The following is a 21470-nucleotide window of genomic DNA, read 5'->3' as shown; positions in this document are numbered from 1 at the left end:
AAGAGCGTGAGGAGGGGTGGCTCGCCGACCGCCGAGAAGACGCCGGCGGGCCTTGGCGAGAAACTCTCGGAGAGCCTCGACGGCAGGAGAGCGCTGCCCTCCCGCATAGCGGTGTACTGGACGAAAGGAGGCCCATACTGTATATAACATGGTGACACTAATATCAGCCCAACAGATGCTCATTTTCACTACAAAAAGACGCGAGCAAAACATCATAGTGGCTAGCAAAATGATTTTGCTTGGATATTACTTTAGACATTTGCATGTTGTTAGCATCATGTAGCGATTTATCATTATGGAACACCAGCTGTTCAAAAGCGTGTTTGCTTTTGTCAGTAAAGATACAAGGACCCGCGTCCAATACTAATAAAGTCAAAAATGTCAAGTGTATGTACAGTCCACAGCAGAAGTAATGTGTGGTTTCAGTCATCGGTATGTTCTGCTTCTGAAGCCTAGGAACGATAAGCCAGACTGCAGCGAGACTTTAAATGCAGCTTACATGTATCTTCACCCTTGCAGCTTCAACTTCATCTATTGACGTCTTCTTTTCAATCAGTCCGCATTTAAAAATCGTCGGTCAAAGCCATCCGTTGAGATTGGTAAAACCACACATTACTTTAGCGGTGGGCTGTACATAGACATCAGCAAAGGCCCAAGCCATGCGGACGGGTCCATGAAGCAATGCAGATGAGTCGAGAAGCGAGTTCGGCCGCCGAAGTGCAGTGTAGCTAGGACTTAGGAGTCTCATTACACCGTTAGAGAGCGTTTGCCACGCGGTGGTAGATGAAGCTCGTAGCGCACTGAGAGGCTCGTCACACACTAAAAGGGAGCAGGGAGCCAGGAGCCGGGATCCGTGGACTCTCAGTGCGGTGGCGCGGCTCTCGGCACCGCCCGATCGTCGTCTCCGCAGCGCTGGCGCCGCTCGGGCTGGCAGTTTGTATGCATAGCCGAGCGAGGCGATGGTTTAATTCGGGTGCGTCCGGGCGTAACAAGGCCGTGCTGGAGCGCCACAGCGGCCGTCCCGCGCCGGCAATCTGCTCCAATCCGCCGGCGCGCCGCCATAACCGCAGTGGATGGCGCGGCACAGAGTACGGAGAGCAGAGCACGGCCAAGGACGGAGCAGAGCACGGCTGGCTACGGCGGATAGAACAGCCGAGCACGGCCCAGAGCAAGGTTGAGCACGGCCCACATCACAGCCGGCTTAGACAGAGAGCTCGGCCAGCACGGCGGATTGCACGACATGGCTGAAACAAGAACGGCCGAGTACGACGGAGAGCACAGACATATGTAGAGCGGAGGGAGCACGGTAGGCTTATGTGTCTAAGATAGCACGCCGGGTAGGCAAAGCAGAGAACGACCGATACGACAGCCAGCACGGCCGGGCACGGTAGAAAATACGGCCGGCTACGGTGGAGATTGCACGGCGAAAGAAACGCCACTTTGGACATTGAATGCTTCTTCGACAGAGCACACCAGTCGAAGGCAAGGATAGGTACCAAAGCTACCATCGAAGTGTCAATACATGCGACCGACGCAAAGCCGTCGGTGCCCCCAGCTTCCTGAACAAGGCTTTATAATCAAGCATATGCCTTCTACCTAGAAGATAACGCACTCATGTTTGTAGGTTCGTATAAAACCTCTAAAAGTATGTATCCTATATGCGGAAAGAGCGGATGGTAAGAATGCCACTGCCAGATCAGATTTGGAGCTGGGGGACGGTGCGGCGTCCGCGCACGGCTCGCGGGGATTATACGGTCACGCACGTCTTCCGATTAATTCCAGTTGCACGATAGGATGATTGCGGATTACATTATACACGCTTTCCTGCAAAAGCTTGAGAGCTTACGCAAGCACTTACCCGTTCAAGCATTCTGTATTGGTAAGTCTTAGGGTCTATGGTCTTAGTTTTAATCGCACTTCCCACGGATTAAGAATAAAAATCTAAGCGATATAGGTACCTAAATCAGTACCAATTGCTTGAGGAATGATGCTTTAAATTCAGATTAATGAAACTTGGAATTGTCATATCTTTTTTCCTATCGAAGCTACGATACCTTGAACAAACAGTACTTTATTGTGATGACACAATATACCCAATAAATTAGTTAGTGAGCAAACCTCATGAAATAACAGTCACCAGAACCGTTCAGACCCAACTAAAATGTCGCATAAATCGGTTTGCGATGTTTTGGTAGCTACCCGGGCTAAAAGTTCCTGCAGCTGTTTCCGATTTGAGTGATTCATATTCGGCTTGGGCCGCGGCCCGGCCAAGTTGCCCTGGGAGCCAGTGCCAACTGTTGCGGCGTTTCGGGGACACGACGGCGGGGGGGGAGGACTTTCTTCTCTGGCAGCGGTGGCGGCGGCGGCGGCGCGTCGCGACTGCGTGTTGCTCCCTCCGACTCGTAATTGAGTCAGGTCAGGTACGCAGTCCGGCCTCCGACGCAAGACAAATGTGAAAAGTTAGATCCCTTCGAAAAGTTAGCTCATTTAACTTGCAGGTCACTTTGCAATGCAGATTTACGTTGGAAGGCTGACTCAAAGACGGTCGCCTAGCGGGCTGAACGGTAAACGCACGGCGCACAAAGCAAACGTCTCAAATAATTGAGGTAGGCCGCCGTAAAATGCCAATTATTGGGCTGGTCGGATGACACCTGGTTGGCGGCTGACTGGTCGTCCCTGGGGCGTCCATTATACGGCGCGGCGCCCGCTCCAGCGGCGCACACGGCCGCCACTTAGCATATACCACGGCCGCCGGCGCCGGCGGCAGCGACGGCGCGCGCGCCAGTGCCGGCGCCGTCGGCGATCCCGCATCGATCCAACCATTAAACTCACACGGCCTGATCGCTATTGACGACAAAAAACGACGAAGGGAATAAATGGCGAGCCGTAACTTTTCTCATTCGGTGTGTGCTGAAATGGCGGCTTTCAGCCGGTCGCCGGTCGCGGCGTGGCCGTGCCATATCCGGTATACAGTGACCGGGGGAGGGGGCGGGGTACCCGGCTCCAGGTCACCTAGTGGCACGGCTCCAGCGCAGGCTGGACAGGCCTGCCGCAGTCGACACGGTCCGCCCCTGGGCTGGTGCGCGGCGGTCACATCCCTTCCTCTGCCAGCCTGTTTCCCCTCCGCAACAGGTGCCGTCGCTGACAACATCAAAGGCGTTCAGTGGTGGACCGCGGCGCCGCCGGCGATGGCTGGCGACGAGAGGCGGCGGGGTGACTGTACCGGCCAGATTTACCAGCTTATAATCTGACTACGCATTACCAGCTGACTGTACCGGAACTGCATATAATCAGCGCTAGCTGGGCTGATTATAAGCAGTAGTCTAGCTGACTATACCAGCTGGCTGTATCGGCTGACTGTGACGAGAAACCGGACTGGTGACCGTCGACTCCACGACGGCACATCATCTCGCCTGATGTCCGTCTGACATCAGACAGGCGTGTGACATCGTGCTGACACCAGACAGGCGTGTGACAGGGCCGGAGACAGCGCCGGGAGTGCGGTGCACCCCGCCTGCACACTGCAGTGCGCTGCAACCGTCCCGACTCCCACACCGACCCATTGTCTGCACGACCAAGGTCCCGCGGGCGACGCTAAAAACGGCTCGGAGGCGACCCGCTGTCCGTAAGAACGTGAGGTCGGTGGTGGCGTGACCCACAGCCCTGGACTGCGGACAGTGGGCCATCACGCTGCCATGCAGGATTACAGGCTGAAACGTTGGCAAGCTTGGAGGCTCGTGGTGCAGCGCACTATACCGCTATCCACCGATTTTTATTATAGTGAAAATATCAACTCACTCAGCTCTCTGTCTCGTATCGGTTTTCACCAGACGTGCTGTGATCCGCGATACCGCACTGACACTGTCGGAGCAGTCTGGCCGATGGTCTGACCGGGGCTGCGTCGGTCACAGCGTGAGGGGACTCGAGCGGCGGACGGCCACCTCCCATCGAGTGGCCGTCGTTTTTGTTCTCCCTCGGCGGCCAGCCGAGCGGCGCACTCCGCAGTCTCCATTTCTGCCCCGGGCGATATTGCCACCGGCGATGTATCGCCGAGGCGACTGAGAGCGCAGACTTCGTCTGCTGGTGGGCTACGTCCCCGTTCGTTTCAGTATAGCGACCTAACAAAAAACGCGACTGATGGGCTGCGGTCCTAGACCAGGGAACGATTGGCAGGGCGGACGGCATTATACCAACGTCTTCGGTCATGTCACGGGTAGGAAAAAGGTTATCTCTGTCGGTCCATGGGTTACAAGTGGGCGCTGGAAATAAGGTCTGACGATATAATTGAGTTAGTTCAAACCCGAAACAAGGCAGGCATGAATAGTTGCATGTAGCCCCTGTGAGGTCCGGCAAAAACACTGTGAGGTCCGGTACGGACTCCATAACTCTGTGCATCCAGTTCAGACTATGTCAAGTCCGGTGCGGACTCTGTGAGGCTCGGTCCGGCACACCCCGCCCGGCTGAAGGTCCACCCGACCAGCCTATCGCTCGGCAGCTCACCCGCCGACCGGCTGACCCGCTCCCATTTATCCCACCCGAACCACTAACGATGTCAATATTTCGCCACCAATTCGGACCGGAGTCGAACGCCAGTGATTTTTTCTTTCGACGGCTGGCCGCTGCGTGCCCGGGTGCGTTTCAGCGCCGCCCGATCGGCTTTAGTTGCTGACGGTAGCCAATGACGACCTCTGCAGGCTCGAAGCCGTGGCCCCTTTATTGCCAATATCGGCAGCGAATGACCCATTCGGAGATGGCCCCTGATGAAATCCAACTTTCAGCATGGTAGGTACTCGCCGGGAGATGAGCGTACGATTTATTTAGCACAATTTACTAAAGCGAATAAACTTTTTTATATTGATGTTGGATCGGTTAACGGCCCTGAACTTAATTTTCCATTTTCGACGAATTATGTAGGTACAGCTAATCTTGACAGACTTCTACGTTATGTTGACGATTTATGCCATGCTGAACTGTCACATTACTTTATTATCTTATCCATTCACCAGAATCCGTTACCTCTTTTTATTTGCCCGAAGTTTGTCATTTCTTGTTATATAGGTTTAAGACGGGATTGGTCTGGCCAGATTGGTCTGGTCTGGCATCAAAACTGGCCAGACATGCTGACAGATACAGCATCTCGGTCTGTTGGTTTCGACAGTGCGTTTGTCGGAGTGAACGTTCGTCCGGCAGTGCGGCAGTCATTTCGGTCTGTTGGTCTCGACAGCGCGTCTGTGCGACAGTCGTCCAGTCAGAGCGATGACGAGCGATGAGCTATAGCTCGTTTCTGCTCGCTTGTCCGGCTTTCAGATGGACGGTCTCTCAACGTCCCGTCCGACGTCCTTTTCCTATCGATGGCCGCTCCAGAGATATGACAGCTACGAAACGACCATGTTTTCTGCGAGTAGATGGAAGTTTACGGCCCAAGTTGAGGAAATATGAGACATCGTGATTAGGCCCGCTGGTGGGAGGGTCGAAGGGTCGCGGTAGTGATCGGTCGATGACAGCAGATCATCTTTTTGAAGTCGTGCGGCGCGTGTGTCTCCTCGAGTCGGTGCATTTTGAGCTAAGAAAGGAATGGTCCCAAACCGAGCTCATCAGCACTCCACCGGCCAGCAGGGGGCGTTCGACCGCGAGCCGGCACCCTAGCCGCGACATAACGAGCAGTCCTTTCCAGCCGATCGCTCGCGGCCAAATCAAGCGAGCGAAAAGACGAAAAATGGCGCGAGAAGAGGTCGGAGAAGCTGGGGACGATAGCCTTTCTCGAGTATTATCGGCGCAAAAGCGCCCCACCCCTATTCCAAAGATAAGAAAAAGTAAGTGCAGGCAGTCAGCTCACGAAGTCAGACGACCTGCATTTTCCAACAGAGATTGGGTAATTTTTAGTTGGCCTCGTTGGCATGCACCGCGTTAATCTTCAAAGTCATTTAGGCATGCTACTTTTGATCTAATTTTCTGCGGCGGTCGGTGCGGCGCCGCTCGGCCAGTCGGCGGTTCAGCGGGGCCGGCGAGGGCACGTCACCCCGGTTCGGCCGCGCCCTGAGGGGCCGCCGCGGCGAATCAATACGGCGCCGCTCCTCCGCGGCGGCCGCCGCGCCAGCCGGCAGCCCCTTCGCGCTCTGATTAAAACCGAAAGGCTTCAGCGCGCCGGCCGGCCGCGCACTCGTCAAATGAAACTAATTTCGCCGCACCGAAAACCTTTACACGTAATTTGCCGTTCATTTAAATCGCCAATGATGGGCCGTAAATTTCGACAGGAAATGAGATTCAGGATTTAGCTGGCGGCCGCGCGCTCGCCGGCACTGGGCGACGACTCGGCTCAGGAAATGTGACCGTCGTCAGCGTCTGCCGGGAGCCGTGATACCCGCCTCAGCGCCCGTCAGCGCTGGAAATTACCCGCAGCTTCAACTCCGCCTGTGCCCGCCGTCACCAGCGGTCACCGGCGAGCTGATTAAATGATTGGCCGAGTGAGCTGAGCGGCGCATCAGCACAGTCGGCCGCAGCGCACCTCAGTGACAGGCCAATGCCGGCGATGACCACCGAAGCGCTCAACGCGCACGCAACTTCAAAGATGGATTGACGTTGAATTTAATTAAAGGCTGTGAGAGCCAGCAACATATGCATAGCCTCGGCGTTCGATGTGATGCCGCATCAAAACTGGAAATCAAAAGAATCCGGCAGACAGGATGCGAAGCTCGCACCACACGGTTCGGAGAGTTATCATGCAAAAGCAGGCGAATATTGCGAGATGGTGCGCATTACAGGAAAAAAGCACGACTACAGATGCTGTCAGTTTATTACGCTTTTGCTTCTTGATTGAGAGCATGCCGTTACGGAAGAACACGAAACAGAAACCAAAGAAGTGCAGCTGCGATAAAACATAACATCCGAAAGCTCACAGGCTTCCCAATTAAAACACAGACACTCAATATGACGGCGCCCCGCTGCGTCAGCGGTCGACTCGTGCATGCCACTCACATAAAGAATATACCTCACATGCACCCCAACAACATATCTCGGCCACGGGGTGTGCTTCAATCGCAATAGAGACCACATGCGACGGCGGGCTGCTGGCGGCTCCTCACAATACAGAGAGGACAAAATGGGAGCCCGCCATATAAGACCTCCCGGGAGGACCTCCCTATAAGACAGGCCTGTCATTCAGGGGAGACCGGAGCAGGCCCATTATTTGACGGTCACAGATCCAGACCTGCGGCCGCATTCATCTGTCACCCGCAGACAGGAGCGGCCGACCGAGGTTCGGTCGGGTCAGTGGACAGCCCGGGGGCCGATCAGGCTGCGGCATGCGGCGCACATGCAGACGAACTACGTCCTCGGGTCGGTACTCACAAAATGTCTAGTCTACCAGCGGCGGGTTGAGGTGTTGCCAGTGCCGCGGCCCGGGCCCGCTGACGTAGCCGGAGCCGTGGTGGCGAGCGTCGCCCGGCAGGCCCCGGTGGTGCGCCGCCGCTGCTGCCGCCGCCGCCTGCGCTGCCGCCGCCTGGTTGAACGTGAAGTCCAGGTTGCCCTCCATGCTGAGCTCCTGCTTGATGATGTTGTCGACGTCGCAGTCGAAGCCGCCCTGGAAGGTGTCCAGGTCGAGGTCGACGGGCATGTTGTTCTGCTGCAGCAGCCCCATGACGTTCGACATGAGCTGGGAGGGTGTCTGCGCCTCCTCTGAGCGACCCGGCGCGCGCAGGCTGCCCCCGCCCACCGAGGGCGGCTGCTGCGCCTGGCTGCTGACGGGCGGCGGCGGCGGCGGCTCGGCGAACGCGCCGCCGCCGAACCCGGCACCCGGCGTGTAGCTGCCGCCCGACGACGATGACGAGCTGAACAGCGTCGAGGGCGACGCGCCGAACGACGAGACGGGCGAGCTGTAGCTGGGCGAGCCGGCGAACGGTGCACCGCTGCTGACGGGCAGGCCGCTGTGGTAGAGGCCGGCCGCCTCGGCCGCCGCCGCCGCCGCCGCCGCCGCCGCCGAGTGGTACTGCTCCACCGTCTGACTGGGAGACATGCTGCTGACGCTGGCCGCCGGGGACACCGACTGAGAAACACGAGGAGAGAGGGGAACGGCAGTCAGCACACAGAGAAGTCGATATCGAAGCGTGCTGACACAAACACTGCTGATGACGATTGACTTTCATGCAATGTGAACAGCAGCAATAAGTGCAACACTCTCAACGACTTTTTAGATTTTACTTGACCCGTTCTTAATGGAGCACGCTTTTTTCAAGCGTATAAATGTGGGAACGCATGCTTTCGGGTCGGTGCTTCTGAAATTCCAACCCAGCTCGGGTGTACGAAAACTCAGTCATTGCTAGCCCCGCGACTGAGACAGGTCAGTCCTAGCCTGGATGACTCCCCGGTGTAAGGCAGGTCAGTCCTAACCGACGCGACGGCGGGAGTGAGGTAGGTCAGGCGCAGCTGCCGGTCCAGCCGACGATACCAGTGAGGCAGGTCAGGTCCAGCCGACGATACCAGTGAGGTAGGTCAGGTCCAGCCGACGATACCAGTGAGGCAGGTCAGGTCCAGCCGACGGCTGAATTGAGGTAGGTCAGGCCCAGCCGTCGGTAGAACTGTAGGATTGAGGCAGGTTAGGTCCAGCCGACGGTAGAATTGAGGTAGCTGATGTCCAGCCGTCGGTAAAACTGAAATAGGTCAAATTCAGCTCAGCCGAGCCGCCAAGATCGCGCGGTGCCATCTGCAGGGGACTGCAGAATGGATGCCATCCCGGGATCGAGCCGTCACAGCGGCGACCGACGTGCCATCTGGAGGCCAATAAAACCCATCGCGGCCCGCTCTCTAAATCCAGAATGGCCTCTGGAAGTCCGGAGCAATTCTACAAACTGCGGACATTAATAACTTTTATGTCCCTTCGTATTACTTGGGGCAGAGCTGGATATTACGGTCGTTTGAGTTACTGCCGTCGCAGACTGACGAGAAATGTATAGGTCATCATAAAGAAATTCTAGATATGCGTCGCATATTTCATCTGGCATTGCATGAAATAGAAAAATAGGAAAAATAATAGGTTCAGGAACGGCATAATGACGTAAAAGAGAGAAGAGGGACGAAAAGAAAAGGGAACAGGGCGTGAAAGTGTGTCAACGCCCAAATAACAGGTATGTAAAGTTTACCGGGAGATTTATAACAATTAGCATGCTCGTTCAACTACATTTCAATTCTAATTAAATACACTTTGTTAGACTTAACACAGGACATGGGTTCAAAAATTCGGTTCAGTCGTATTTTAAGTATTTATTTCTAGAAAATTTCGGTGGACATTGTATTAAAAACAAAATAGAGAGCATAGAAATGATAAGGTAAAACTACACCGCAAGTAAAACGCAAGCAGCATTGGGCCTTTTTTGCGTTTTATCGGAATCCATTTGGAAGCCATATATAAATCTTTGACGCTTTACCTGCTTGCTGCTGTAGTGATCAGTAGTCGGTACCCTCACCCGCAGGCCGTTGTAGTGTTACCTACATGCTCTTACCTGTTACCAGCTAAAGTGTATAGTAAACTCACCTGCAGGCCGCTGATAGGTATAATGTCCAGTAACCTCACCTGCAGGCCACTGAAGTGCTCAGTGCCCTCACCTGCATGCCGCTGTAGTGCCCATTATTCTCACCTGCATGCCGTTGCAGTGCCCGTTATTCTCACCTGCATGCCATTGTAGTGGTCGCCCGGCTGGTCGGCTGGCCGGCCGCTCGGGCCCGCCATCAGGCCGCCCGGGGAGAAGGGGCCGCCGGCCGGCGCGCCGCCGCCGTACATGCCGTAGCCGTTGATGCCCCGGTAGGCCAGCGGCACGGCCGACTCAAACTTGAGTCCGCCGTCGATGGATTCGGCCAGCTGCTCCTGCTGGTACGAGTCGAGCCGGTGTCGGTACGGCCAGGCGGCCAGCGGCGACAGCCGGCCGCACGAGGAGGCCGTCGAGCCGGCGCGCTGCCGGTAGTCGCCCGGGGCGCCCAGGTAGCCGCCCGCAGAGTGCAGCGGACTCTCCGGGAACCGCACGTCCAGGCCGTCACCCAGCGAGGAGGACGGCGACGGCGTGTGCTCCATGCCCGAGCGCAGCGCGTCCACCTTCTTCTTGGCGCGGCCCCGCTTCTTCTCGTACTTGGAGGTCTCGAGCGTGGCTCTCCGGCGCGTGCATTTGCCCGTTTTGGCGTCTGGGTTGATCATCCACCAGGAGGACTTGCCGGTGCCTTCGTTCTGCACCTTGACGAAGCGGCTGTGTAGCGACAAGTTGTGCCGGATCGAATTCTGAAACAGATCGAAATCAGGCGTGTCAACGATGAAGAACGTAAATGTGTGCATCGGGTTCTGAGCATACTGTAAACGTCTGAAATTTTATTTTATATCCAACTATGTAAACTCGCACATTACATAGATCGGTAGAAGCGGCAGTCTCACATCACGTCATCAATACTGTCACAAGGGGTCACAGTTTCATCGTCGGGGTCAAATCTCACAACTGGTGTCACCGATATGGCTTTGAAACAGAGCGGCCCGGCAGTGCTGCAGCTCCCCGCTCGATCGGCCTTGACCGGTCACTAACACCTCGCGAGTCCGCCCTCCTTTCGACGCGTATTGCTGTCAACACCAGTCGGCAATGCCCGTCCACTGCATTGTGACGTGCAGCAGGTTCGCGAGGCATGCACTTCGGCACGGTAATGATGGCGAATGGTGGAATGATGACAAAAGTGGAATGGTGACAAGCGGTGTAAAATGTGGGAAGCGTTGCAGACTAATTAATCAACTTTTAGTTGATGTAGGTCCAGTCCCGTGATGGTAAGACAGGCTCTACCGGAGGAGCGGGCTGCTCCTCTGCCTAGGCGCTGATGAGGTCGGCCCTGTCAGGATGGCCCCTCAGCTCGACGCTGACCGCTCCCAGTTGAGGTAGGCCCTGTCTGAGCGGGTGGCTCAGCGCTCAGCTCAGCGCTCTGTTGCGGCAGGCTCAGCGCCGCACTGATGTCATCTCGGCTGATCCGGTGTGCGTGAGTTGGCGCCGGGCCGGACCGGGTCGGGTCGGCTCCAGTCACCGACCAAACCGAGCGAGTGCAACAGGAAACCCCGTCAGGCGGCGGGGCGGCGCGGCGCGCCCTTGGAGCGCCCTTGGCTGGCTGCCGAGCGGCGATTAAGGCTGGATTCATACGAGCGGAGCCGGCCGAGGAGCTTGCGCAACGGGCTGCCGTGCCGCCGGGTGACTGGTGAGAGCCAGCAGCCGGCAGTCGGCAGTCGGCGCCGGGCCGCTGCCACTGCACTGGCGCACGAACGGGGCAGATGACGGGGCAGGGCCGGCAGACGGAGTGGCAGCAACGACAGACAGAGGAGCTGGAATTGTTGTCCTTTTGCCAGCCTACTCAGCCTTCCGCGTTCTGCACGCTCCGGCTCAATTGCCCACTGTCCACTGACAGCAGCGAGCGATGCACTGAAAAGTCGGTTGTCACTCGTCAGTTCTCAGAACCATCAAGCCCTCCCGAGGGACTAGACTGCTGCACAACTGGAGCCACCAGCTGCCAGCCACCCAGAGCTGCAGCAGTCAGCTGCTGCATGCACCGGCCATAAGCTGCAACCACCAGCCGTCACCTGCGTGAGCTACCACTGTCAGCTGCCTGAGCTGCCACTGTCAGCTGCCAGCAGTCTAGAACTGTCATTGACAGCTATCAGCCACCCAGAGCTGCAGCAGTCAGCTGCCATCTGCCTGAGCTGCGACCGCCAGCTGCCAGCCACCCGAGTTGCAGCCACCGGCTGCCAGCGGTGGCTGCCAGCCAATCGGAGTGGCAGCCGTCAGCTCCTGCACCCTCCCGGAGCTGCAGCTGTTGGTTGACACCTTTCCAGAGCTGCAGCCGTCAGTTGACAGCTAACACACCCACCCAGGCCTTCAGCCTTCAGTCGACACCCACCCAATGCTGCAGTGTCGGGTGACGGTATCGCGGTGATGACGTCACAGAGCAATGACGTCACCGTTCGATGACGTTATCGTTCGATTAATCTCCGGAACAAAATTGGTCATCAACAAAATTGCCTACACCACTGAGTTTTTCATTTTCCAAGCTTCTGTATTTAAGCGGTTTACCTCAAAAATATGAATTCCACAATACAAATTTACCTACCTATCGCACGATAACTGATCAATCTCCTAACCTCCATCACTCTACAATATTTTAACCCTCGCACGACCAGGCCATTTCTCATAACACGAACGACCAGGGGGGGGGGGGTTGTTACGACCCCCCCCCCCTGGCGTTTCGAAACGGAAGGTCGTAGAGCTTAGCGGAAAAAACCAACGGATTGCTCTCAACGGGATCTCGCGATTGGTGGTATATTTTTTTGTCCTAGGTCAACATTTGACCTACTTATGACCGGTCAAAGGTCAAATTTTCCGAAAAAAATCAAACTTTTTCAACTTTCCGCGGCGATTGCGGCAAAACGGTGCGAGATATCGACTTGAAACCTTCACTATCGTGTTCCTTGATCAATTCTCTATCGTTTGGTATGTATTTCGTTTCCCTAGCTCTAAAAATGGCGCGTTGGGAGCGCCGGAAGTCGGCAAGGTCACAGTCGGCGGCAGAAATTCGAAAAATCAAAATTTAAATTTTTGAAATCTGATTGTATTTTTGGATTTGGGAGGTCCATTTGCTCCCTATAGAAGCTAATATTGCTGCATATTCCCATTGAGGTGACAAGAATTAGCAAAATAGTGGTTCGGGCGCTTTTCAAAAATAGTACCGGACGCTGTTCCTCTTGTGACGTCATAGCTCCGTGACCTGACCTGACCCGGTCAATTTTCTTGCACCACACGATAGCCAATGCTTGCCCCAACATGCATGGGAAGTTTCATCATGACCCATCAAACAATGTGGGTATCACCGGCAGAAAACCTAGGGATTCGGCGCACACGTTTGGTAACTGTCGGCCGGAGGCTGTACCTCTTATGACGTCATAACTCCGTGACCTGACATGACCCGATCAATTTTTTTTCGGCAAAAGATGCGCAAAGGTTGCCCCAGAGGGTATTGAAAATTTCAGCCCGCTACGACAAGCCGTTTAGCGTGCACTTTGAAAAAACCTCAGGGGGGGGGGTTGATACAACCCCCCCCCCCTAGGCGTTCTAGGGTTAAACGGCCAAACTTAGGTAATTGGGTCAGATGTCGGCATCTAGCCTCCGGCGTGGGCGCCGCGTCACTTCATCGAACCTGCATCATCCACTTCACAGTCCACCGTCCACCGTCCCTAGTTCACAACCCTCAGTCCACAGTTTTCAGCCCAGTCCACAGCCCACAGTCCCCATTTCTCCATCCTCATCCACCAGCCCCCAGGCCAACCCATGGGCGTGCCCGTTGCAGCGGGCCTCGTGCTGCTCGCCGGCGCCGGCCGTGCGGCACGACGTCTAGCCGTCCATAATTGGGGCACGCTCTGAGTTACGGCCGACCGCGGCGGACCGGAGCGGCCCGGCGCGGCCGTCGGTTGCATCACGCCGTCCGACCTACCCCACCACGGACGGCAGGGAGCCAGGCCGCCGCCTTGGCTGCGGACTGCGGAGCGCCGCCCCCGGGACGTTGTAACGTCGCGCGGGGCGAGAGGCGGCCTCTGTAGGCAGGGGAGAGCGATGAGCAGTGCCAGTGACATCGAGGTGTTCGTCAATCGTGTATAATAACTAAGTAAATTCCGATAATTACCTATCTTGATAAATTTAGCACTACGGGCAACTGTCAGAATCGGATGACATTAATATTATCACCCGGCACGCCGACAGACATCAGAGGTCCACCGTGTCACCGCCGGTACGGACGGGTGACGTTATCAGGGTGATCGCATTTCCTGTCGGTAACCTATCCCGCAGTCGAAGCATCAAAATCATATCTGAATAATCGGCACATCAGCCATGCTACCTACTACCACCGACGGTTGCATTAGCTAGTTGTTAGCAATGCTATTAACAACGCGTGACTTTTTACATTTTTTGGACCTATTAGCAGTGAAGCCCTGCAGCACTCATAATTTCCAGCCAAGTACCCATGCGACGTTTAAACGTCCGTAGAGTCGCCAATTTCGTGTCCTCGGCGGCGACAGGCTGCGGTCAGCACCCCTTCCGGCCCCTGGAGGCCATTACAGGGTCCCACGGGCCGCGAATGAATGCCACAACCAGCTACCTACGACATTAAACTGAGCCCACGGCGTGTCTACGGTCGACGGCCGTCGGCCTGTCGCGTCGACCGCCGCCCTACGGTAGCGTGTCCACGGCCCTCCATCGCCGCTGAATTCACAATGAGCGCAAATGGATTGCCATGCGATAACGGGGTGGACCGAGCCCCGCCGGCTAGACGTACGAAAGGGGACGGCAACCGGGGGTTTTCCGTGGCGGTGCCAGCTGCGTAGAGCTGGTATGATTCGGAGCAGGCATTGCAGATGCTGCAATCCAATCACGCCTTCAGAAGGTCTCCGAATTTCTCATGCAAACATCACTGCGCATAGGCAGCCCAGTTCAGTCGGTTCTTGGAACTTGTGAGTTCCCGTCTGGCGGTAAAGTTGGCTGCCAATATCGCTCCTTGAATAATTTCAGCGACCGAAGACGACCGAGTATGTGTCGGGGACGAACCGCCTGCTATACCAACGGGGCAGGCATCATGCCAGTGTCTTGACCAACGCGGCGGCCACAGTCCTCATCCTGTACTCGATCTCTGAGCTCTGCAGACACCGCTACTGGCCCGATCACGGCTCTCCTGTCGTTTCCGGCCCCAATCTGCGGAACTAAGCTCCGGGCCGGTACCGCGGCACAAATCGGCGCAGCAGGTCCGCCTGCTGACCTGAGATAAGGCAGAGCCCAGACGATGAACGGGGGAGGGGAGGGAGGGAGCCGCTACCGGCAGTGCTGTGGATGCTGAGACCTTGCACCCCGATCGGTGCGCCGTCACCAGACGTCACTGGTGACGGCGGACGTCAGTGGCTGTAACGTCAAGGCCAACAGTCAGTGACGGCTGATCGCCCGGGGCGCAGCACCGTGCACTGTGTGTATGTGTGTGTGTGCGCACACGTCAGCCAGCTAACTGCTCTAGATGGTGCAGGGATGGCTGCTGTGCCCTGCAGCTGCTGCCACTCGGCAGAGGCAGCAAGAGCAAGAGGAGAGTTTGGGAGCCAGGAGCCTTTGCAGAGACCATGAGGAAGAGACGAAAATAAGTTTACCCTCGTCGCAATGTAGCAACAAATGTCGAAACTATTCACTTGTTATATATCCTGCAAAAGGAAAGTGGGCAGCTCCAAACATTCAGCCTATGATAAGCCACAATAGTGCGCAGCACCGCTGCAGTTGTGTGTGGTCGCCCACGCGCGCTCATCATTCGTCTCGCTACCATATGTCTGTCGACGCGTCAGACTTCTCCAGAATGGATATGCATGAATCACCCCACCGGAAAATACGCATACGGCAAATAGTTAAATATATAACTGCCTCTGCAAACTCGTCAGCTATACGGCAGACTCGTTGCAGAATAATTTCGTTATATAACTGACGCGCGGCTGTCGAGGATGCACGGTCAGATATAACCCAGCAGACGGCTGTTCGGCGGGTCGGCGGGTTGCTGGGTCGGTCAGCGGGTCGTCGGTCGGGTCGACGGGTCTCCGGAGACGCCCGGCGCCCCCGAGGTGACCGGCTCCCATATTGGGCGGCATTATCACCCGGGCGGCGTCGGGCGAGCCGCCGTCGATTGGAACGGTGCAGAATGGCCACGCCAGTTATCGCATAGCAGAGCCGCTCTGTCCGGCCGACGGTGGACGGCGGAAGGCGAGGAGGGAGAGTGGACTGGGGCGTGGTGTGAGAGAGGTTGGACTGGGAAAAGAGGAGATGTGGGCTGATACCTCGGAGCGAGCAGTGTGAAAATGAAAAGGGGAAGGGAGGGAAAAACGCGGACTGAAAGATGACGGTGGGCTAAGTGTTGAGAAAGAGCGGACTCGTAAGCAGTAGGAAATGTCCCTTACAGTGATTGATGCATATTGCAATGCATCTTTAGCGCATTCCTGATGTTACAGAAATGAGTCGTGTCTATGTTGCAGATGATTGGTGCGGATGGTTAGTGAGACTATTCCGGTTCGGCCCGTCAGTCGCGGCCGGGCGGCGGACGCCACAATCGGCCCCGGTTAATGGATGAGCGCGGCGGGCGGGGCGCGGGCGGCCGACCGATTTCCCCAGCGGCGTCCGTAATGAGTCTGTCACAGCTGGCGCCGGCCGCGCCGGTCGACGCCACAGGTCACATTCCGCCGACAAAAAGTCCGATCAGCTGGGTCACCGCCGCCAGCGCACCCGGCCGGCACAGTGGCGCGCCTGTGACGATGATGAAGCGTCTCTAATTTCGGCTGCAGTGGCGGCCGGCCGTCGGATCGGCACCGGCTGTCGGCGCAGGGTCGGCGGCGGGAGGCTCACTGGTGGAATGGTAATGGCGCCGCCGCCTCTGCCGTTCGACAGCGCCGTCAAATAAACCCGGCCAGGCGGCGGCGAGCTGAGAAACGGCAACCCCGCCTCCACCCCGCCCTGCCACCGCCCGCCCTGCCTCTGCCGGCTCACAGCTCTGGATCGGAGCGATACAACCGACCGACCCTCGCCACCGACCTTCGATGAACAGCCCATTTCAGAGGTCGAATGATAAGTAAAAAAGCGAAAAAGTCAGAAATAATATAACAGAGAGGGAGAGAGGGAGAGAGAGAGAGAGAGAGAGAGAGATAGAGATAGAGATAGAGATAGAGATAGAGATAGAGATAGAGATAGAGATAGAGATAGAGATAGAGATAGAGATAGAGATAGAGATAGAGATAGAGAGAGAGAGAGAGAGAGAGAGAGAGAGAGAGAGAGAGAGAGAGAGAGAGAGAGAGAGAGAGAGAGAGAGAGAACGAGAGAAACTAGCCCACCCACCGCTTCAATGTTCGACATTGTCAAATGCCAGCGTCCTGGTGGCCATTCCATTCCGTTGGCTCATTGCGTATCAAATCCGACCAGTCGAGCCGGTTCTCCAGGGCACTGGGAGCTCAAAAGGCGCCGTATCCGCGACCCGTCTGCGGAATAATAATAAATCGCCGACCACGGCCCTGGTCGGGATGAGCGTGGGTGGCTGGTTCCTCGACTAGTCATACTGTATCTCTCTGCAGCTCCGCATCGGTTCAGATATTACAGACACCGGTTATGGGGCCGGATAGGTTTCAGCTTGTCTGTCTCTGAACCGGTGTTCGGTGACACCGATACAAGAGAACGACCCCAGCTACCTGTCTGTCACTAGCTGTCCATCTGTCCACCTGCCCAGCTGTGTGCCGTCCACTTTTCCACATGCCTACCCGGTAGTGTCTCATAACGTCCATTGTGAACTGTTTACTGTCCACCTGTTCGCCGTCACATGCCTGCACCTGTCCATTTGTCCAGCTGTGTGTCGTCCACTGTTCACCTGTTCCACATGCGTAACCGTGCATTATCCACCTGCCCACCGCTCACCTTCAGCTGTACATATTGTCCATTGCCTGCAGAGAGACTTGAGAATGAGGGTGGCACAATCGCGCTACACCCTCTTTCGGCTCAAGCTCTGTTTTACCGTCTCATATCTACTGTGGCTAACATCAGTTGAGCGCTACAGACCAACAGTACCAACGGCACCAAACACAGCCACAGCACCATCCGACTGGTGACTGGGACATCTGACGGCCTCTCTGGGCCGGCGCAGGCTCAGCCAGGCACGCTCTGTTTGACTCGCCATTGATCGGGCCCGTTATAAAACAGCCGGGTGTCAGAGTGTCAGGCCAAATGTTACATTATTGGAATTAAATTGAAAATCGATGTCGGACACAATCTGGGCGCACGCCCCACGCCGAGAAATGGCTCGCTTGCCAGCCGAGACGCAAATTAAAAGGAACGCTATCCCGAGTCGAACATGGTCGGCGGAGGAAAAGACGAAGGCATAGAGAAAGAGGAGGCGGCAGCGGTCTAGAATCGGCTGGCAGCAGGCACGTACGCCGCGCACCACTGCCGAGCCGACTCAACCAAATAAAACGCCCCCGTAATCCGCTCTGGCTCGGCCCGGGGCGTGAGGCACAAACAAATAGGCCTCCTCACAGCGGCTGTTGCTTCCGAGCGAGCTCATTCGACTTGCGGCGGCGACCGACGACTACCGGAGGCGGAGACCTTGGATTGAACTGACCGCAGGTGACCACCCCAGGCCTTCTGATGAATGGCAACCCGAGTCTGTTGTGTCGTCTTGTGTCTTGTATAAGACGGGGGTGTGATCATGGTTAGACTGAATAACCGGGATGATCCCAAGAAAGAAACGTTTTGCAGCAAACGTACTGAAAGCTACAAGCATCGGCAATACTGCCGCTCATCTTACGGAAAATATGATTTTGCAAGTGGCAGTGAACTGCTTGATGATGATTTTTTTGTTTGGGTCGGTGGTTATAAAACCAATCTTCTGTTAGTTTCATTTTTAGTTGTAAGTGACAGGGCTAAATGCCATTTTTTCAGGAAGCAGTAACATAATTAAGATCAAGATAGGACAAGATCCATGGTTGCCAATGGTCTGTTCGATTCTTTTCGTCATTACAGCCAGTGCATGGTGATCAGAGGCCACAATGGGTGAACTGAAGGGAGCCGAAGCCGGACCTCTATGGACGGACGCTCCAATTTGGGGCCATTAGGCCACCGCCACCGGCCGGTAGCCGCACCCGGGAACACGGTAATTAAAATAATCAGCCGCCCCGGCAGCGGCGCGCGGCGATAAAGCGCCGGTCCTGCCGGCGTCACGGCGCAGCCGACGTCACATAGCGACACGTCACGGCACGGCAGTACGAGCGACGCGTCACGGCGACGTCCGCGCGCGCCGACACGGCCGCCATTTTGTGCGTTCCGGCCGGATCTCTGGTCCTGCGTCGCCGTCTTTTGTCCCACGGGTGTAATCGGTCCGAATCTTTTCTGTAACCCTTCAGTAGCCAGCCATTGTCAATTTTCCACATTTCATTCGTGTCCATTGATGCAGTTGACCGCCCGCCGGCCGGTCGTCCGTCAAAAGCCTCCTTTGTCACGGGCCCGGCGGAGATTTTTCCCTTTCAGCGCCGAGCGGCCGCGGCCGGATGACGCGCAACGCACGCACAGAGCCCGTCCCCGAGCGGCCGATCTCCGCGACTCTCCCCCGAACGCACAGTGCCACATTTACATATTCATGAACGGTCAAAAATGGTCAGGGGCGACGGAATGCTCAGTGATAATGGAGCAGTGGTCGAACCCCACCCATGAACGGGGTGATCCGCCCAAAAATAGCGCGCCCGCCGCGCTGTGCGTGAACTTGGGAACCGGGGAGGGAGGGAAGGTGAGGGGAGGGGAGGGGATAGATGGATGTAGCGGGGAAGGAGAGGGCGCAGCTGCCGGGGCCAGCCGAGCCGCTCCGATACGCCGCTTATTACCGGCTCCAGGCGGCGGCCCGCGGCGCCGGAGGCGACCACCGCTCGGTGACATTTCATAACTGCAGATGAAACGGCGCACGGTGGCGTGCAGCGACGCGACCGCTGCCGGCGGCAATCCCGGCGCAACCAGCGACGATATCTGCGCAGCCCTGCGGCGGCGGTGCGGCGGCGCGGCGCACGCTTATTAAAATACACGGCAATAAGCGCTGGTGGCATATAGGCGGCCGGCGGCGCTCACAGAGCCGCTGCCGTAATTGATGAAGCCCCAAATTAAACCGAACCCGCAGCGGAGCATCGTGTTTTCGGCACCATTTTAATTTTAGACCCACTCGAGGAAAGGTTAGAGCAGCGCGTAATTTGCGGGACGTGTACGGCGTCGACATGACGGCGCGGTAGACAGAATTGGTGGATGAGTGACAAAGCAACTAATGATCGTATGAAGACTGAATTGAGTGAATATTTAGAAGAATAACAAAATAGCACAACAATACATTCGGTTTATTTCAAATAAAGCTATCGACTTATTAGGGCGCACCGTTTGCAACGGAAAAGAAAAAGACAGCAATGCGGGTAAAAACGAAAAGCAAGCACGCCGTGATCGTGATGCCTCTTCCGTAACCAAGTAAATGCGTAGAACAATAGACGATGCTCTCGTGCATTCCGAGCGTTGTTGATATAAGCAGACTTGTAAGCGATTCAACTCTGATTGAATCGATTCTCATGAATCGCTTGAAAATGCCGACTCACTGTGATTGAGTCGGTTGAATCACCTCTTGTCACCATATGAATCCTGATTGAATCGGTCACACATGGCAACTGCAAGTGATTGAATCGGCAACTCATCGATTCAAGTTGATTGAATTAACAAAATGATTCAATAACCATGTGCTGGAAATTGAAGTTATGACCATATTTAGTACTATATTATGTAGAAATATATGTGGATTAGCATCATAGTCACACACAATGCACTGCAAAATTTTTAGGTATTTTGTCAGTATTATAAATGCGCACAGCTATCATTATTGAAAAAAAATTGTTTTAAGTTTTAATCAAACTGTAAACACAAAATTATACATAAATGTCAGTGCATGAAGATGAAAAAAAGAATGTAAAGTTTCTTTCCAGTGCCCTAAAATCAGTATGGTAATCAAGTTAACAGTAGCAGTAAGCAGGCGCACATTGCTCAACACACATGTTTTAGATATCATGTTAATCTTTATATTTTCAATACCCTGTTTCATCAGGACATTTGTGAGCAAGCAAAACATATTGATGAATACACAATGCATGTTTACACTATAATTTGGTAACCTTAGTTACTGATTTGATTTTGGGCTAAGGGTCATAAATTGCTTGATCTAACCCATGGTCTTCTCACTCACTTTACATTTCCCAGCAGAATCAGCGTTTACCTATCAACGTAAATAATTGGAATACCTTGGCTTATGAGCGTTGATGGATCTGTCACATATTGCCGTGGTGGCTCCCAATTACACAAAAGTAAAGATACAATGGCAAAAAGTAGATACATACCCTACTAGGTATTAAAAACAACCACCTTCCCATCACCTCCACCATCACCCAAAAACTATTGTTTTCATAGCTCAACAAACAATTTTATCCGTTTGGTGTTCTTCACCTTCTAGTTTTGAGGACCGCTAACAGTTTTGCATTCGATGCTAAATTCGGATTAAGAGATTTGCCAGACTGCTCGCAATATTTGCCACATGCAAACCACGCAAAATACGCTTTTATGTCACAGCTGCGTCAATATACGCTGCAACTACCTAGTGCTGGGCTAAATACATTGCATATTACCAAACCAATTTAGATTTCTACTGTTGGATATTTTTCTTTAATGAATTGGACAGGATAAAAAACTGTTTTACACGCATGCATAAATATGCTTAATTGAATCTAAAAATATAAACTATGTATTTTATATAGTTCAAAGTAATCCATGGTTCTGCTGCTAAATTAAAGATGGCTGCCCACTTGGCGCATGCGTACTTCAGTACTAAAGGCCTGGCTACACTAT

At 54.9% G+C, this 21470-nt stretch overlaps 1 protein-coding gene across 1 annotated transcript in view; it reads right to left on the bottom strand.

Annotated features, from left to right (window-relative positions):
• The window catches only part of LOC122386550 (forkhead box protein O-like), an 84088-nt gene that overhangs the window by 6434 nt on the left and 56184 nt on the right, over positions 1 to 21470 (bottom strand). The window contains exons 2-3 of the mRNA XM_043375837.1: positions 9662 to 10261; positions 7348 to 8041 (exon numbers count right to left, since the gene is read on the bottom strand). Of these exons, the coding sequence (XP_043231772.1) occupies positions 7355 to 8041; positions 9662 to 10261 (1287 nt within the window). The 3' untranslated portion in view covers positions 7348 to 7354. The remainder of the gene's footprint in view (positions 1 to 7347; positions 8042 to 9661; positions 10262 to 21470) is intronic.

This window comes from Amphibalanus amphitrite, unplaced genomic scaffold (genome assembly GCF_019059575.1).
Source record: "Amphibalanus amphitrite isolate SeventyFive unplaced genomic scaffold, NRLGWU_Aamphi_draft 000255F_arrow, whole genome shotgun sequence".
NCBI lineage: Eukaryota > Metazoa > Arthropoda > Thecostraca > Balanomorpha > Balanidae > Amphibalanus > Amphibalanus amphitrite.
Note: the sequence above shows the minus strand (reverse complement) of the source record. Positions and strands in the feature narration are given on the sequence as shown.